The sequence below is a fragment of the Moschus berezovskii genome, chromosome 22 (assembly GCF_049115385.1).
Source record: "Moschus berezovskii isolate FMDL1 chromosome 22, NW_MosBer_1.0, whole genome shotgun sequence".
In the NCBI taxonomy this organism is placed as follows: Eukaryota; Metazoa; Chordata; class Mammalia; order Artiodactyla; family Moschidae; genus Moschus; species Moschus berezovskii.
The window spans coordinates 7,104,939-7,124,141 of NC_142481.1; the positions used below are offsets into that span (position 1 = coordinate 7,104,939).

Below are 19,203 nucleotides of genomic sequence, written 5' to 3' on the forward strand. Positions count from 1 at the left end.
TCTCTTGAAGCCGTCTTTTCGTCCTTAACTAGGCTCTTGCACCCCGCAGCCCTGCCTTGCACGCTCATGCTTGAATTTCTGGTTGTTCTTGGGTAACTTTTTCCATCTCTCTTGGAGAACTCTGCAGCCTCTTTCCTTTTGCACACTCATCGCATTCCACATGCTCTTGGAACTGTATTGTTTCTTTTCCTGGCACTTTTTTTTCCTGCCCCCAAAGATCAGCCTTATGATCATTTGCACTCTGCCTATTCTCTTAGCTCTACACTCTTTTTCTGGCAAGAGAAGATCCTGTGCACTCTCAGTTCTTGCCCACTTTACTTCCTCGCTTCCTCCTCTCCCTGCCCCAGTCTTTGCCCTCTCAGCTCCTCCCTCTTCCGACTTCCGGTCCATCCATTTTGCACGACGACACCGCCTCCCCTCCCCCCCCCGCCCATCTCCTAAACTCAGTCTCTCCCAAAAACTCCTCCCTCCAGCATGGCTGTTCCTTCCTGCACGCTTCCCTGTCCCTCTATTCCTAGGGCTTGGAAATTCTAAGCCACCCCCTTCCCCTGGAAAGCCCCCTCCCCTACTGTGGGCAAAGAGGGGAGGACATCGCCCCTGGTCCCCGCCATGTTCAGCTGCCAAAGAAGGGAGCTCCCCCTCCTTCCCCCAAGCCCATTCCCCCTCTGCTGCCCCCTACCCCCGAGGGGGGGGCGCTCCGTCCTTGGGGGGAGGGTGCTTGCAACCCTCCCCCCTTACCACGTCAGGGATCTGCGGGGAACCTTGTGGGAGGGTCTTGGGAGGGGGGAGGGGTGGCGAGGAGGGGGGCGGAGGTCGCGCTGGGCCCCTACCCGCCCCCTCCCCCTTGTCGGATGCCCCCCGTCCGCAGGGGGCCTGCGCGGCGCTCGTCTATCAAGGGCTTGTTCATTCTGGATGGGTGCCGCGGGGTTGGGGAGGGTGTGGGGGGTGGGGAGGGGGATAGGAGAGGTTGGGCTGGGGAGGGGGAAGGTACTGGATGGGGGGCAGCGCGGGGCGGAGAGAAGAGACAAAGCAAAAAGAGGTACAATAACAAAAGAAAATACAAAAAAAAAAAAAACCTAGAACACACACAAAAAAAAATCCAGAAAAAAAAAAACCCTGAAATAAAGACCGAGAATTGTCTTCCAAGGGCGGGGGGTGGGAGGAGGAAAAGGAGGGGGCCGGATGAGGACGTCTGGTTCTCGCTGGGACAGGGATCGCACGCGTTCAAACCCACGGCGCCCGGGTCTTCCCTCTCGCGGGCTTCGGAATTCACCCCTCAAGGGATTGCGACCCAGGCGTCCATTCGCAGGGACTGGGGGAAGACTAGGGAGGCGGAATTATATCATGGGGGTTCGTCCCTACCCCCCATCACCACCCTCCCCCTGACTCCCCACCAAGATTTTGCAGAGAGAAATGGCTTTTGTACCAGGTCATTCTTTATAATTAAACTCACAGTATCCACCCCCTCGAGCCGACCCCGCCTCCTTCCTGGGGAGGCAACTCCCCCTTTCCTCTGAGGTTCCGGGTGGGTATCCCGAGCCAGCGGGGCGGTGCGCAAGCGCAGCCGGGGCCCGCCCCCCCAAAGTCAATCTTCTTCGGTCGGCTCCGCCCCCAGAGCCTCGAGCATGCGCCGTCGGACCAGGGAGCGGCGCAGGTGCAGGCGGTAATCGCTCAGCAGCAGTTCGTCGTGGCGCACGAGAGGGTGCAGGTTCCCGCGGAGTCGAAGCCCCGAGCGCAGCAGGCGCGAGCGAGTCTGGAAGTCCGTGACCATGATGAGCCACCTGCGAGGAGACAAGGCCAGGGGGAGAGGAGCGGGGCGGAGACGGAGGGGGAATCTCTGGCGGCCTCAGCCCCACCTCTGGCTTGCTGGAGAGTCCTTGCCTGATCCCTGAGTTCGTTTATCGACTCGTCCCTCAGCCCGTCGCTGCGTCCCTAAACTCTCCAGCCCCGCACTCTCGTCGGGGTCATTCTGTTCTTCGACCCTCACGGGGGTCAATCTAGGCTCTGTCTTCCCTCAACCTGGTTCTGTCGAGGCTCCATATTTCTAAACCGCCACTGCACTGGCCGCCCCGCCCCTTCAGTGTTGTTCTCAGGCCTGGTCCCGCCCGCCACCACAGTCTAGACCACGGGATCACTCTGACCCCGCCCTGCAAGGTGCTCAGGCTTATAGCTGCTGTCCCGCGTTCCGACCCCACACCTCGGTCTTGCGCATCCCCGTCACCACGTGGGTCACTGAAAGTCTGGCTTCTCTCTCCAGATCGCGCCTTCTTTTCCGATCTCACCTGGCCCTGCTCCCCCACCGCACCCACTCTCGGCTTCGCCCCTTCTAGGCTCCCGTGTGGGTGCATACAAAGTCGTTGCAGTCGTGACCGACTCTGCTCCCCTATGGACCGTAGCCCATCAGGTTCCTTTAGCCCGCCAGGCTCCTCTGTCCATGGGATTCTCCAGGCAAGAATACTGGATGAAGTGCGTTGCCATGCCCTCCTTCGAGGGACCGTCCCCACCCAGGGATGGAACCCGTGTCTCTTACTTCTCCTGCATTGGCAGGCGGGTTCTTTACCGTTAGCGCCGCCTTTCAGCCGGGTAGGGAGTCCTTCTATCTACCACAACCTTCTCTGGGCGCTCTGGCCCCGCCCCCTCACTGTCTGTCCCTTCCCCGCCCCGCCCCGCCCCTTGATGCGCTTCCTGTTGGCCTGCACCTCCTCCTGACCACGCCCACCCAAGATCTCCGCCCCGCCCCGCCTCCCAGCCCTCACTCCCGGCCCCGCCCCCTCACGGTCTGTCCCCTCCCCGCCCCGCCCCTCGCTGCGCTTCCTGTTGGCCCGCACCTTCCGTTAGCTCCCGGCCACGCCCACCCAAAAGTCCCCGCCCCGCCTCTCCCCGTCCTCACTCCTGGCCCCGCCCCTCACTGTCCCCGCCCCGCCCCTCGCTGCGCTTCCTGTTGGCCTGCACCTCCTCCTGACCACGCCCACCCAAGATCTCCACCCCGCCCCGCCTCCCAGCCCTCACTCCCGGCCCCGCCCCCTCACTGTCTGTCCCCTCCCCGCCCCCCTCCCCTCGCTGCGCTTCCTGTTGGCCCGCACCTTCCGTTAGCTCCCGGCCACGCCCACCCAAAAGTCCCCGCCCCGCCTCTCCCCGTCCTCACTCCTGGCCCCGCCCCTCGCCGCGCTTCCTGTTGGCCTGCACCTCCTCCTGGCACGCCCACCCAGGGTCTCCGCCCCGCCTCAGCCCTCACTCCCGGCCCCGCCCCCTCACTGTCTGTCCCCTCCCCGCCCCTCGCTGCGCTTCCTGTTAGCCTGCACCTCCGCTGGCCACGCCCACCCAGGGTCTCCGCCGCGTCCCGCCTCTCCCCGCCCTCACCCCTGGCCCCGCCCCCTCACTGTCTGGCCCCGCCCCGCCCCTCGCTGCGCTTCCTGTTGGCCCGCACCTTCCGTTAGCTCCCGGCCACGCCCACCCAAAGTCCCCGCCCCGCCTCTCCGCCCTCACTCCCGGCTCCGCCCCCTCATCGTGTTCACGGTGGGCCTACCACTCCAGGCCCTTCACCCCCGCGAAGGACTCACCGGTCCCGGCGCCCAGCAGTCCCACAGATGACGTTCATGTTCTCAAAGCGGATGCTGCTCACGCGCCCACTCTCCATGGCCCCGGGGAACTCGGCTTCCAGGGCCTCCAGCACCTCCACGTGGGTAAGGTCTTCTTCAGGCTGGGGATGTCGGGGACACCCGAGTTAAGTCCAGGTGCAAAAGTCCCCACCCTAGACCCCACCTGCAGAACCTGCCAGAGCGAGAAGGATAGGAATCTTTCAGGTAGAAAGGCATCTAATACCATTCTAGGTCATTCTCAGAAAAAATCAATCCTCACCAAGCCGGTTTGCCAAAAGTCAATGAACAGTCGGCTGAATGATTCACCAGTTGGCCAACTTTGCCTGTCTATTGAAAACTTTTCCAGCAACCTGTGTTGGATGGTGAGGTTTTGGCAGCCCTTGAAGATTTCCGCAAGGATTTAAGCCGTGCATTTTTCCTTTTTTAGTCATATTGCATTTTAAGGAGTGTTCCTTTGTCAATAAATAAGGATCATAGGGGAGGGGTTGACATCTTGTCAATCTATTTAACATTCAGAAAACACACTGATCACTAACCACGTTTCAGTCTCAGATTACAGTGTGGAGGGTGATACCATATGTCATGTATAAAATTGCAGAGAAGCTACAATGAAATCAAGAAATTGGTCACCTCCAGGAAAGCAAGCCTTGGGTGTATATGTTGAGAGGTGGAGGTGGGGATGGTGTCGTTTCATGTTCAAAGACACAAAGAAGAGAAGCAATGGAGTGTGGATTGGCCTTGTCAACAAGAACGGTGATCCCTGCATCGGGGTAAAGTGACACAGGTCAGCTGAGGGAACATTCCGAGGCTTGTGCCTGGCAAGCCTCATTTAATTCTCAAATTAAAGGGTGAGACCATAATAGCTGCCTCCGCTGAAGCAGGAATGGCCACCGAAGCCATACACGGCGTAACCACTTCACTCAATCTGTCAAACACCTGACCTTTTTTAAAATGAGTTTTTGCACTATCTGTCCATTTTACAGATTTTCCTAGTAAAAGGATTAGCAGGATTCCCTCTATCCTCTGTCTCCCTTCTCTCTGCCTCTCTCAACGATGGCCCCTTTGACATATTCACAATTTATTTTCAGCCATTTATCCTGGTGCCAGGCCCTCAGCTGCTAAGCTGCGGAGCTTGGATTCAAGTCCTGCCCACCGCCCCAGCAGGGACCTGGGTCATGGGCTGGGGGAGGACCACTCACTGAGGTCTCCATGCACAGACAGAGTGGCTGAGCGGCAGGCGGCATGGGGAACTTCCGGATGCACGGGAGCTCTCGGTCCAGCGCCTCGTATTCTGCAATGACCTGACGCAGATACTGTTTCCTGGGAAAACAGCCAGCGGACAGGGACCTCCCAAGGTCAGGGGTCGGTGCCCTCTCACTCAGAGAAGCTGAGGTCAGAAATCACGGGGCCAGGGACCACTCACGAGGATTTGACAGGTCTGCCCAGGCTCCGTGCCTGCATCTCCTCTGGGGTCTCTCGGTCCACAAGGAGCGCTCCTGGGGATGGAAAACCCAAGTACATCGGTTGCCCTGAGCACTCCTCACACCTTATTCTGCTTAAATGGCATCCGCAAGTGACTGGCCACACCACTCCCAGGATAGCTCCTCTGCCAGTTATTCGTCTGTTGTGTCTCAGCCCCAAATTCCACCCTACCCTACCCAGTTGTGGGATACCCCAGAGCTGAGACTTGCTACTAGCCCCATTTCTTTTCTGATTTTTGGGGTCCCCTTAGACTCTGCCTAAAGGGGGCGCAAGAGGGAGACTGCAAGGCAGGAGGAAAAGGAAGGGACCTGCCCCTTTCTGCTTCCTGTTCTAGTTACCCCAGCCTGGCTCCTTCACCACAGCAGCATTTGAATCCGGTCTGTGGTTTCTCCAACACCCTCAGAACTGCCCTCCTGATTGGAGCTTGATAACAGCTCTCAAATCTGAGCTCTTCTACACAACCCCTTCATCAGCTAATTGGTCTGTCTTATGGCCAACTGCTGGTTGTCCCACATAATCCATTTCCTCTTCCTCTTTGCAACCCTACGGACTGTAGCCCGCCAGGCTCCTCTGCCCACGGAATTCTCCAAGCAAGAATACTGGAGTGGGTTGCCAGGCCCTCTGCCAGGGGATCTTCGCGACCAAGGGTTCAAACCCACATCTCACGTCTCCTGCATTGGCAGCCAGGTTCTTTACCACTAGTGCCGCCTGGGAAGCCCCAAGTCTTCTCTAGCAACATTTTACTCAGTCATTGATGAGTAAATGACCATCTCCTTTACTACAATTCAGTAGACTGTGTGTTGTGCTGGTAAGTGTTTTCTCTCTCTCAGCAGGCACCAGTTTTCATGGTGTGGGTACTCCCACCCTGACCAATGTTATGGTACCCATGGTTTTAACAGGGCTTCCCTTGTGGCTCAACTGGTAAAGAATCTTCCTGCAATACGGGAGACATGGGTTCGATCCCTGGGTTGGGAAGATCCCCTGGAGAAGGGAAAGGTACCTACTCCAGTATTCTGGCCTAGAGAATTTCATGGACTGTATAGTCCCTGGGATCGCGAAGAGTCAGACATCACTGAGCGACTTTCACTCATTCACTTGTGGCTTTAACAACCAGCTTGCACACTTCACCACTCAGCTCTCGTGAGCTGGGACAGGCTGTCTCCAGCACACAGCTATGTCCCAGCTCTACTCCTGGCAGTCTTTAGCTTCAGGGTGTCAAGACGGCTCGGCCTGTACCACAGAAAGCGCCCCCTCTGGTCCCGGACCTCCCACCTCCCATCTGTTTTAACAGGGCACCTGGGGTGATCTTTTCCTCTCAGAGGCTCACAAATTTCCAGAGGCTTTCTCTTGCCTTCAGGATAAAGTCCTCCCCTGCTATGGGGACTCATTCCTCAATGTGTGGCCTGGGGGAGCCTCTCAGGGTCCCCTCCAGACCCACAGGATGAGAATCTGCATTTTAAACAGATCCCCTCTGAGAACCACCTGCCCTGCTTCACGTATGGTCCCTCTGCTGACCTCTCTGCGTTTTTGTCTGGCCATCCTGGCCTCCCTTCCATCCTTCCAATGTAGTAATCTCCTTCTCAAGTCTGTCCGCTTAACAATTACTACATGTTTACTGTCCCTTTTGCAAAGCCAAACACCTTTTAAAGTTCTTTCCATTGAATCCTCACAACAACTTCTGAGGTAGTGTAGTTTAAGACGAAACTAGAGACGATGTATCAGTTCAGTTCAGTTCAATTCAGTGGCTCAGTTGTGTCTGACTCTTTACGATCCCATGGACTGCAGCATGCCAGGCTTCCCTGTCCATCATCAACTTCCAGAGCTTGCTCAAACTCACGTCCATAGCGTCAGTGACGCCATCTAAGCCTCTCATTCTCTCATCCCCTTCTCCTCCTGCCTTCAATCATTCCCAGCATCAGGGTCTTTTTCAAATGAGTCAGTTCTTTGCATCAGGATGTATAATGAACCCAAATGTTCCAATACCTAGCTTCTATCAATATCAGTATTTTGCCAATCTTGTTCCCCACCACAGAGAAGCACAGAGAAGTTAAGTGATTTTCCCAGGGTCACACAGCCCAAGCGGTAGAATCATGATAAAAATCGAGCCATCTGGATCCAGAACATGTTCTCAACATGTTGTGGGGAGAACATGTTCTCCCCAGTCTGCTGCCCGTCATCCCACCATTGTCTACACAGCAGCCTCCTGACTTCTCAATCGCTCTCTCCTTCATTCATTCCATCAGAATAGCATTTTTTGCTACTGTTTCTCGGCTGCTTTTATAATTAGTCATTTATTTTGAGCTGTGCTGGCTCTCCATTGCTACATGGGTTTTTCTCTAGTTGCAGAGAGCGCGGGCTACTTCCTAGTTGTGGTGCGCAGGCTTCTCACTGCAGTGGCTTTCCTCGTGGAGCGTGGACTCTAGGCATGCAGGCTTCAACAGCTGCAGCACACAGCTTCAGCAGTTGTGGCCCACAGGCTTAGCTGTCCCAGAGCATGTGGGATCTTCCCATGGGATCCCCCGTGGGGATCGAACCCATGACTCCTGCATTGGCAGGTGGATTCTTTACCACTGAGCCACTAGGGAAGCCTCAGAATACCATTTTGAAATGTAGCTTCGACAACATCACCACCTCTACTTTCCTCAAAACCCTCCCAGGACTTCTCATTGTCTTTGGGATAAATTAAGACCAAGACCACACAGGACCAGACCCTGCTGATGCCTCAAGCCTGACCAGACACCATCGACCTCCTCACTTGCAGCGTTCCAGAAACATCACCCTTCTGTGACTTGAACTCTCCATGCCCGCCTCCTGCCACAGGACCTTGACACATGCTGTAAATCCACGTGGCGCTCTCTTCCCCCTCACTTAGCTCATCACATCTCCTTGAGCATGTGAAGAGTTCCTGTCTTGAATGCATAACACCATGTATTGGCTGTCATCACAGCTGCATTTTTACATTTATTTCTATGAGTCTGTAATTGTAATATGAACAACATGAGGTCAGGGGCTTGTCTTCTGCTCTTGGCATCTAGCAAAGCACCAAGCACCCAGTTGTAAGAAATTATTGGATAAAGACTGAAGGGATATAATCATCAAATGTAATATATTGTCTTTGTTTGGATCTTAATTAAAACAAACCAACTGTAAACAATGAAAGTTTTTAATAATTAGGGAAATTCAAATATATACTAGATGAGATGATATTCAAGAAAAATTTATGAATTTTTGTTGGTTGTGATTAACGGCATGGTAGGTCTGTTTTCTAAAACTTGTTTTAAAACAAATTTGTCCTATAGAATGTCCCCCCAAAAAGTGTGTGTGTGTGGGTGCCTAGGTGCAACAAGATTAGCAAAATATTGATAGTTATTGAAGTTAGGTATTAGAATGTGTGGATTTATAAAACATTTTCTCTATGTTTGTGAATGAATTTTTCCATAGTAGAGAAAAATCTTTTAAATTCCAACACATATAACTTAGAAATAAAATTATATGCCCTGGAAAAGTGTGTGAAATGACTTGGAAAATGGCTCTAGCAACATCAAAGTGATATGTTTAAAATGTGAATAAAACTGTTTCTCATGAAATGTGGCATTAGAAATAAAGATTCCTAAATCACAACCATGATTTTAATATATTTGTTTCAACGTATATACATAACTTAATAAAGGTATACATTTATAAATGAGTACTTATTGAATAATTGAGTAAACATAATACTTTCAAACATCAACAGACACCTCCAAGGCCTCCTGTGTGCCCTGAAGGATGAGGCAAAGAGATTAATGAGGCCTCCACCCTGCCCTCCAAGAGCTTTTGGTCTGGTGGAAAGCGGTCACTGTAAAGTGCAGTACTTGCTACAGTGGAGGTGTCACAAGGTGGACAGTCTGGGGGCAATCAAGGAAGGCTCCTTGGAGGAGGTGATGTCTACCATGAGACTTAAGGGATACAAGAGGAGTTTGCCAAATAAAGAAATGGCAGAGACCCTCCTCATTAAAAAAAGAAGAAGAAATAAATAAATTGCAAAGAAAGGGATATTTTATGCAGAGGCATCACAGGGTGTGTGGGTGGGGCACTAAGGTCTTTAAGCAAAAGAGATTATTCCCAGAATTCTCTTCAGGCCCAAAGCGAAGGCATATTTATTGCAATTGTAGGTTATTAATTATTTGTGAGATGACGTGTGTCATGTCTGCCTTCCTTGCATAAGAACAGGCTGGGTCATTTCATTCATTAGTACAGGCAAACCACCTGGGACCAGGCTTTCTGATGGCCTAAGCCAAAATTCGCAACCTGACAAGCTAAAAATGTTACTGGTTCCAAAACACCACAAAGAAAATAGAAAAACTTAAATGAACAAATATTGATCTACAAAATGGGCCAACTGGTCATCTCATTGCCGCTCAACTTTTTCTGGAGCTATACATAAAGTTTTGATGCTTTTGAACTGTTGGAGTTCTACTGGTGTTGGAGAAGACTCTTGAGAGTCCATTGAACTGCAAGGAGATCAAACCAATCAATCCTAAAGGAAATTAGTCCTGAATTATACATTGGAAGGACTGATGCTGAAACTGAAGCTCCAATACTTTAGCCACCTGATGCGAATAACTGACTCATTGGAAAAGACCCTGATGCTGGGAAACATTGAAGGCAGGAGGAGAAGTTGATGATAGAGGATGAGATGGTTGGATGGCATTACCGACTGAATAAACATGAATTTGAGCAAACTCCAGGCTATTGTGAAGGACGGGGAAGACTGGCGTGCTGCTGTCCATGGGTTGGCAAGGAGTCAGACATGACTGAAGCAAATTAGCACAACAGGGAGAAAACTCTTGAGAGTCCCTTGGACTGCAAATAGATCAAACCAGTCAATCCTAAAGGAAACCATCCCTGAATATTCATTGGAAGGACTGATGCTGAAGCTGAAACTCCAATACTTTGGCCACCTGATGTGAAGAACTAACTCCTTGGAAAAGGCCCTGATGCTGGGAAAGACTGAAGGTGGGAGGAGAAGGGGAGGACGACAGAGGATGAGATGGTTGAATGTCATCACCAACTAAATGGACATGAATTTGAGAAAGCTCCGGGAGTTGCTGATGGACAGGGAAGCCTGGCATGCTGCAGTCCGTGGGGTAGCAAAGAGTCAGACATAACTGAGTGACTGAACTGAATTGATACATAAAGTATACTTATCAGGGGGGTGCCTCAGTCTAGGTTAGAGATGATGTGGGGTGGGGGGGTCTCCAAATGGAAGAGGTTTTCAAGGACACTAACAGAGACTGGAGGACAGAGAAACTGTCCGTTTTGCCACTAGAGCATTTACTGTGCCTAGCCTAGCACCTGGCACAGAGAAGGTGCTTACAGCCAACTTCCAGAAAGGAGACCCCCCTCAATGATTTCCACCCTTATTCCTCACTTGAGGAGTGTCCATTCCCCACCCATGGGAGAGATGGGGAGGGAACTAAGTGAGGCTCATCAATCCCCAGTATCCTCAGAAATATCTCATCCAGTGTAAACCAATGCCTTCGACCCTTACTGCTCATCATAATTACCTGGCAAGCAGTCAAAAACTATAGATGCTAGGGCCCCAGTCCTAGAGATCTTGGTTAATTGGGATCTAAAGTAGGATTAGATATAAATTCTTTAAAAACTTTCTCCCACCTGATGCATAGACCCAATGACTAAAATAATCATAATAATTTAATTCTTTTTGCCAGGCATTGAAACAAGAGTGAGTGGGTGCTTAGTGCCTGCCAATGAGATGTGAGGAGAGATTATTTGGAATTCTTAAGATTAAAAACCTTTGGCAGTGATGCCTGGAACTTTGGCAGCCATTTGGTGACCATGAGGTATGCAAGCTGGTATGCAAAAGGGATATATCCCAGACCAAAAAGCAGGGAAATCGGCTTCTCAATAACATTCACTGAGCTGCGGATCCACCCAAACACAAAGCCTGCTCCACCTATAGTCTTCTTTTACAGTGAGATAATGTCTTTCCTATTCTTTATACTGGGCTTCCCACATGGCTCAGTGGTAAAGAATCTGCCTGCCAAGCAGAAGACGGGGGCTTGATCCCTGGGTTGGGAAGATACTCTGAAGAAGGAAATGGTAACCCACTCCAGTATCCTTGCATGGGAAATCCCACGGATAGAGGAGGCTGGCGGGCTATAGTTCATGCGGTCGCAAAGAGTCAGGCACAACTTAGCAACTGAACAACAATTCTTTATACTGCCTTAAGTCCAATTCTGTATTACCTGCTAGCCAAATGAATTGTCACCAAGATATTAGTTTAGAAATGTTCAATGAGAAAATGAATGATGAATGAGCTGTGCTAAAGTACAGCAGAAACAGGCCGCCCTGGAAGGTGAGCCTGACAGCTGGCGCAGGCTACACAAGGCCTCAAAACCTGGATTGAGGGGCTGCTGCCCCATCCTGGGAGTGACGGGGAACATGGAAGAGCTGCAAGCAAGGGAGAGAAAGGGTCAGTGCTGGGTGTCAGTTTTCTCTGGAGCTACGGAGGGGATGGGCGGGAGGGAAGAAACTGGAGGCCAGGGAGTTATGTGGAGAAAGAGTCCATTGGAAGAGGACAAGCCCTGAGCTGGGGATGTGAGGACGGGGCAGAGAGAATGAGAACGAAGACAGGGTTAGGGGCTGATGGCCATGGGAGGGAACGGGAGTCGGCAGAACAATGCCTGGGGGTCTGCACTGGGTCGGTGGTAGGGTCATTCAAAGATGGGAAGCAAGGAGAAGGAGTAGCTTCAGGAGAAGATGCTAAGTCCGGTGGTGGAGACAAAAAGGGTGTGAGGGACCAGGGGCAGGGAGTCTCTAGGGGCTCATGGCCTCCAGAAGAGTTGTTAAGGCCCCAGAGACTCATGGGAAACGTAGTTCTGGTTCCAGACCATTGGCCGGGGAATTGCAAAGGCTCACGGGAAATGGCGGTTTGCGGTCTTGAAGGCTACGGCCTAGCGGACACCAGAATTTGGGGGTAGCTGTCTCTTTGGAGGAGAAGGCAATGGCAAGCCACTCCAGTACTCTTGCCTAGAAAATCCCATGGATGGAGGAGCCTGGTAGGCTGCAGTCCGTGGAGTCGCTAAGGGTGGGACACGACTGAGCGACTTCACTTTCACTTTTCACTTTCACACATTGGAGAGGGAAATGGCAACCCTCTCCAGTGTTCTTGCCTGGAGAATCCCGGGGACGGGGGAGCCTGGTGGGCTTCCGTCTATGCGGTCACACAGAGTCGGACACGACTGAAGTGACTTAGCAGCAGCAGTCTCTTTGGAAGGCCAGTAACTCACTGACGGCCGCGCCGCAAGGCAGGCTGTGACACAATGCTCGGATGAAGGCCCTCCACCCCCACGCTTGCGTACAAACGCACGGTTACCTGCGCCCCTGTGCAGGCCGGGGCGGCCCATGGCGGAGGAGCACGGGGGCTCCGCCTCCTGCTGCATCCTGGGAAGGCGGGTGGGGGTTGTCTGAGGAGCACGGGGAGGAGAGCCCTGACTGGGCCACCCGCCCCAGCTCTTTCTCCCCGCTGCCTCCTCCCTCTTGTTCTTGAAGCCCCGGGGGAAGAATGTGGACGGCTGAGTCCACAGGGGCATCGGGTGTCCTTTCGTCTCTGGGACGCCCTGTGTGTCCCAGTTCCTTCTCTCCCAGCTCCCTTTCTCTTCCTCGGCGTCTCCCGGCCTCCTCGAGCCGCTCTGCCCACCCCTGTCGCTCGCACTGTCTTCCTCATCTGCTGCCCACGTCTCTGCCCCGCTCCCTGCCTCCCTCTTTCCCCCTTTCTTTACCCTGACTGCTCCTTGTCGCTCGCCCCATCTCTCCTCTACTCTTTCCCTCGTTTTCTCTGCCCTCTTTCTGCCCACATCTCTCCCCTTCCCTGGTTCCATCTCCCCAGTCTCCTGCATCAGTTTCCCCAACATCTCCCCAGCCCCCCAGCCCTCTCGGTCTTCATTGTTTTCTGGCTCTCTCTAACCCTATCACCCCCTCTCTGCCTCCCTACCTCTCTCCCCATCCCTCCCAGTCCCCCTTTTCCCTCTGTCCCCATCTCTCTCCTCTCATAGCTGCCTCTGTCCGGCCCCTTGCCTTCCCCCACTCTGTCGTCCCTTTCCTGTGCCCACTTGCCCTCCGCTCATCCCTGTTTCACGCAGGAACTGGTTAGATACAGGCGACAGTCAAACAGAAACTGGGTTCTGTATAGGGGAGGGAAAGGTGAGCAGGGGGCCTGGTTGCCATGGTACCTCCAGTGAGTGGGGGAGGGGCTGGGAGTGAAGGAGTTTAGCCGCAGAGGTGCCCCCAGGGCGTCTCTTCTTCACGTCTGCCAAGCTCTCTGCGGGGGAGAGGAGCCCAGTCTTTTCCGCTTATTTTGTCTTTCTCAGTCTGTCTGTTACCTGTATCTCAAGCCTTCTCTCCACTTCAGCTGGTCGTTGCATTAACTGTCGGCTGTCCCTGCTTGGTAAGCATTGGTTCTCTGCTCTTTAGTAGTAGCGCCTCGGTTTTCTGAGTCACTGATTATCTGTGGTGTTGGAGAAGACTCTTGAGAGTCCCTTGGACTGCAAGGAGATCAAACCAGCCAGTCCTAAAGGAAATCAGTCCTGAATATTCCTTGGAAGGACTGATGCTGAACCTGAAACTCCAATACTTCGGCCACCTGATTCGAAGAACTGACTCATTTGAGAAGACCCTGATGCTGGGAAAGATTGAAGGCAGGAAGAGAGGGGGACAACAGAGGATGAGATGCTTGGATGGCATCACCAACTCGACGGACATGAGTTTGAGTTGATGATCAAAACACTCTTCGGCCACCTTTTACTAATTACTTTATTTAATTAATCCCTCACCTCTGTCTCCACTCTCCACATGCTGCCTTTTCCTGGTGCCCAAACGCCCTCATCCTTTCAAAAGAAGCTCAAGTGCCCCCTCCTCCAGGAAGCCTTCTTTGACTCCTCCTATCAGTTGTGCTTTCTGTCTCCTTTCTGTGCACATTCTTTACCTGCTTCCCCCCGCCCCCCGCCCACCCCAGGCCTCTGAACATGGTGCACTCTGCCTGTCTTGCTCGGGGATTGAGGTCTTAGTCTGCCTCCCGCTCCAGACCATCCCTGACTCCTGTCTCGGTCTCCAGCATCAGGAAAGTGCGGAGCGTGACCGTCGAAGGAATAAACGAGTGCCGATCCCCCTCTATTACTGTGACCTGCCCTCAGCAGCCGCCAGGCCCACTGCCCGCTCCCTGTCGGTCCACATGGCGTAACACAGAATGAAGAAGTGAGTATGGGCTCTGGAGCCAAACGGACCAGCATCAAATGCCGTGTCCAGGCTGTGCAGCCTTGGGCAAATGTCTTCTCCTCTTAGAGCCTCGGTTTCCTCCTCTCTTGCCAGTAATGCTGCCGTGAAGGGCTAATGGTGCTTAAATAAAGCAAGATACAGCAAAGCCCCGACATGTGAGCCAGACACAAAAGAGACACTCAGTTGAAGGTTGCTCCCTTCCCCAGTTCTTATCTCAGCCTCAGGCTTTAGCGGCCTCTTCTGGGGCTCTCTCTCTTCTCTCTGTGGGTGTCTCTCTCTCTGCTTCTCTGGGCGTCTCTTCTTCCCTCTGGCATCTGGGTCTCTTAAATTCTCATCTCTCCGTGTCTTCATTTTTCTCTGTGATTTGTTCTTCTTTTCTGCCTACCTGTCTATCTCTGGAACCCTGCCTCATTCATCTCTCTGCGTGCCTGAATTTGAATTGCTCTGTCGCATGTCTCTGCCTTTCTTTGTCTGCCTCCCATTCTCTGGGTCCCTGTACTTTCTGCGTGTCTCTGTCTGTCTTTGTGTCTCTCTGTCTCCATCGCTTTATTTGCCGTCTCTCTGTTTATATCTCTCTACCTCCTTCCCTGTGTTTCTGCTTTAGTCCCACCTGTCTGCCACTGCCACTCACCCCAACTCTCTAGGATCATCTCTGTCCCACTCCCTGGCCTGGCATGCAGCCCGGGACACAAATCCCTGAATCAGCATTTTCTTTCTATTCCAGAAATTATGTCAGCGCCGCAGTGGAGGTGGGGCTGGTTGTAGCTCTGGTTAGAGGGTGTGCCTTCCTGGACCCTCGTCCATGCAGGCCCTGGCCAGCATGGTCTACGTCTGTTCTCATCGCTGGTTCTCCCACGGGAGCACCAGGAGAAATGGTGAGCCTGTGTTTACAATCCCTGTGCCTGTCTCTAGGTGTGTGTGTCTGCGTTTGTCTGCAGGCACTTTGTGTGTGGGTCTGTAGGTACTCTGCAAACTCATCTGTTCATTCATGCGTGTGCCTATCCATCCACCCATGTAATGATCCACTCATTCACTCAGCTACCCATCCGTTCATCCAACCATCCATCCATCCATCCATCCACACATCCATCCATCCACACATCCACTGATCCACTGATCCATCCATTCACCCATCCAACTCATAAATACAGACATGAGAGTGTGTGGGCTCAGTTGTGTCTGACTCTTTGCGACCCTGTGAACTGAAGCCTGCCAGGCTCCTCTGTCCATGGGATTTTCTAGGCAAGAATACTGGAGTACCGGGTTGCCATTTCCTATTCCAGGGGATATACCTCACCCAGGGATCGAACCCGCGTCTCTAGCGCCTCCTGCGCTGGCGAGCGGATCCTTTCTCACTATGCCACCTGGGAAGTCCATGTATATACACACCGTTCTCTGTTTATCCATCCACTCGTTCATTCACTCAGCCAGCCAGTATTTATTGAGTGCCTACTGCATGCGAGGCACTGTGTCAGGCAGCAAGGACAGAGCAGGAAACAAAGCGCTCCTCCTTGTGGAGCTTATGTGCTCATCAGCCCTCCTCCCTCTGCCAAACTTCCTCCTCCCAGGCTTTGCACAGACTGATTCCTCTCCCTGGAGGGGCCTCTTCCCTCCCTCATCTTCACCTGGTTTATGCCAACTCGAATATCACTTGCTCAGAGAAGTCCTCCGTGACCTCCTCCTCAGACACAGCACCCTGGACCCTCCTTCATTAACGTTGATCCTCAGATGGTGTTATTTAATGACCATCTGTCTCCACCACTAGACCACGAGCCTGTCCAAGGCTGGGCTTCTCGTTTGCTCTGTTCCCAGTCAGATCTTTAGTGCCTAGAACAGTGCCTGGCGCTCAGAAGATGCTCTGCTGCTGCTGCTGCTGCTAAGTCGCTTCAGTTGTGTCCAACTCTGTGCGACCCCATAAACATCAGCCCACCAGGCTCCGCCATCCCTGGGATTCTCCAGGCAAGAACACTGGAGTGGGTTGCCATTTCCTTCTCCAATGCATGAAAGTGAAAAGTGAAAGTGAAGTCGCTCAGTCATGTCTGACTCTTAGTGACCCCGTGGACTGCAGCCCACCAGGCTCCTCCGTCCCTGGGATTTTCCAGGCAAGAGTTCTGGAGTGGGGTGCCATCGCCCTCTCCGCAGAAGATACTCAGTATCTGGCAAATAGCCGCGTGGGTTGAACCAAATGGGTGTCTCTCTCCGTCGCCTGCTTCCCCGTCCCGCATTCTGTGCTCTTCTGCACCCCCCAGTGGTGACCACAGACAAGGCCCTCAAACTTCCTGGATGCAAACAATGTCGTGGCTGAAAGCGGGGAGTCCAGAGTCAGACCACGTGGCTTTGAATCAACTTCGACACCTCCCAGCTGTGTGACCTTGGCCAGGGCACTTTCCCTCTCTGAGCCTCAATTCCCTCACTGGTAAAATGACATTAAACAGTCCATGAGCAGGGACCTCCTCCTGGTGATCCAGGGGTAAAGAATTCGCCCTGCGATGTGGGTTGGATCCCCGGTTCGCGAAGGAGGATCCCACATGCTGCAGAGCTACCGTGCCCACATATCACAGCTAGAGAGTCCACGCACTGCATTGAAAGATCCCGCCTGCCAAAATAGATAAATAAACCAAGAAAAAAAGACTCCATGAGCCAATGCATGTAATTACTAATTACGACAACAATAACATTAACCATTTTCTCTGAATCGCTGGTGAATTTAATCCTCAAAATAACCTAATGAGGTGGAATCTGGGTTTAAAAAAAGATCACCCTCCCAATAAAAAAAAAAGGAAAAAAAAAGAAGATTACCCTCACTTATAGATGGGGAAATGGAGGCACCAAGAAAGTAAGTCATTCACCCAAGGCCACAAATGATGGGAGAGCAGAGCTGGGATTTGAAGCCACGCTTCCCACTCCCAAAGTCACACACAGTCGATGCACTGCAGCTGTTCCTTGATGCCTGAGGGCCTCTTTGGGAACATGTCATGGGGGTCTGGCAAGCCCACCTGCGTACACAATTCTGATTGTGTGCGTTACTGCATGCTGCGGTGTGTCTCTCCCTGCCCACCCTGGGTGGAGGTCTGGCTGTGAGAGTGGTATTTAGGGTGCTTGTACCTCCATGAACGTGTCTGCGGGTGCACCTCCTCCCATGCAAGCTTTCTTGGGTGCAAATGTAGGTCCGTCTGGGAGAAAGCAAAAAGCACTGAGGATAGGATTTGGAGTGAACTCGAAAGGCAATTCTGGGGGATTCAGCAGTATGATTTGTTGTTGTTCAGTCGCTCAATCATGTCTGACTCTTTGCGACCCCATGGACTCAGCACGCCAGGCTTCCCTGTCCTTCACCATGCCCCAAAGTTTGCTCAAACTCATGTCCACTGAATAGGTGATGCCATCCAACCATCTCATCCTCTGTTGCCCCCTTCTCCTCCTGCCCTCAATCTTTCCCAGCATCAGGGTCTTTTCCAGTGAGTCAGCTCTTCACATCAGGTGGCCAGAGTATTGCAGCTTCAGCGTTAGTCCTTCCAGTAAATATTCAGGGTTGATTTCTTTTAGGATTGACTGGTTGGATCTCCTTGCTGTCCAGTGGACTCTCAAGAGGCTTCGCCAGCACCACGGTTCGAAAGCACCAATTCTTGGGCTCTCAACCTTCATTATGGTCCAGCTCTCACATCCGTACATGACTACTGGGAAAACTTTGGCTAGACAGATCTTTATTGGCAAAGTGATGTCTCTGCTTTTTAATACACTGTCTAGGTTTGTCATAGATTTTCTTCCAAGGAGCAAGCATCTTTTAATCAGCAGTATGATGGTGGTTGCAAAATGTACACATAGGCAGCAATTGGGGGGGGGGTCGTCTAATTAAAGGGAGACATACCTCGGAGACACGTCTTAAAGTGTTTGCAATTTTTCCCTTAGAGATTATATGGGTGTCACTGGGAGGTAGGGGGCAGCACTGAGAAAGACTAGGAGGAGCCCTCCAAATCACCCCTGTGGGCTGCACCCAGACTAGGTAGTTCTGGACCTTCCTCAAGGGATTTCACTTCTGTGGGCCTCAGTTGTCTCCTCTGTGAAATGGGAATAACATAATTGCCCCCCACCTGATAGGGCCAAAGTGAAGATTAACTCAGAGAATGCTTTCAAAGCATTTAACCCCGGTGCAATTGTCATTAATTGCTGCTTTGAAAAAATATTCATTAAGCACTTCGTTGATGCAAATTCTATATACTGACTGGCTTTTCAAATCTCTGGGTCCCTTAGGAAACGGGTCTCTTGTCTGTATTTTGGTGATGAGGAAACTGGAACTCAGAGCAAACAGGGCAAGGTCACAAAGGTAGGAGCAGACCCAGGAAGAATTTGAGTCCAAGTCCTTGCTTCCACCTCCACAGCAGGCTCTGAGGCTCTGCCTCCCCTCCCAGCACCAGCCCTCAGAGCCCCTCCACTGGGAGGACTGGAAGTCCTGGGTCCTGCGGAAAAGCGGGGTGGGGTGTCGGGAGTCCTGCGTCCCCGAGGGAGGAGGTAGCAGGAGAGATGGATTCCCGCATCTGAGAATGGAGGGGGTTGGGAGCTCGGTACCCCGGGTCCTTGGAGAAGAGATGACCAGGGTCCCTGATTTCTCTGTCTAGGAGAGGAGGGGCTGGGGGCTGGGGCCCTTGGATCCTGGGGGGAGCAGAGGGTCCTGATCTCCGATCTCTGTCTCCTCGGCGGTGGAAGTGCGCTGCGTCTCAGACGCCTCGGTCCGGGGAAAGCGCCCTCCTTCTTCTCTGCGGCCGCGCGATTTCGGCTTTCAAGCCGCAGGTTCGAAGGGGAAGAAGGAGGGGGTGCGAGGGGAGGAGCCGAGGACCTGCGACAGGGG

The 19,203-nt window shown here is 52.7% G+C and overlaps 1 protein-coding gene across 1 annotated transcript; it reads right to left on the minus strand.

The window, feature by feature from the left end:
* Window positions 1-1,184: 1,184 nt before the first annotated feature.
* C22H19orf81 (chromosome 22 C19orf81 homolog) lies at window positions 1,185-13,000 on the minus strand. Its single transcript, XM_055411522.2, has 5 exons — window positions 12,463-13,000; window positions 5,023-5,095; window positions 4,799-4,919; window positions 3,561-3,700; window positions 1,185-1,781 (listed from the first exon to the last, which is right to left on the minus strand). Exons 1-5 carry the CDS (start codon window positions 12,998-13,000, stop codon window positions 1,586-1,588), a joined length of 1,068 nt encoding a protein of 355 aa, XP_055267497.2. The 3' UTR covers window positions 1,185-1,585.
* Between the last annotated feature and the right edge of the window lie 6,203 nt (window positions 13,001-19,203).

Bases quoted from the DNA above. Each gene is read 5' to 3' on its own strand.
- C22H19orf81 (XM_055411522.2), bottom strand. From the start codon at position 13,000: ATGTTGGGGAAACTGATGCAGGAGACTGGGGAGATGGAACCAGGGAAG. The intron at 5,096-12,462 runs GTAACCGTGCGT...TTCCATCCCCAG, and splicing joins CGGCCTGCACAGGGGCGCAG to GAGCGCTCCTTGTGGACCGA. The intron at 3,701-4,798 runs GTGAGTGGTCCT...CGACATCCCCAG, and splicing joins GTCTGTGCATGGAGACCTCA to CCTGAAGAAGACCTTACCCA.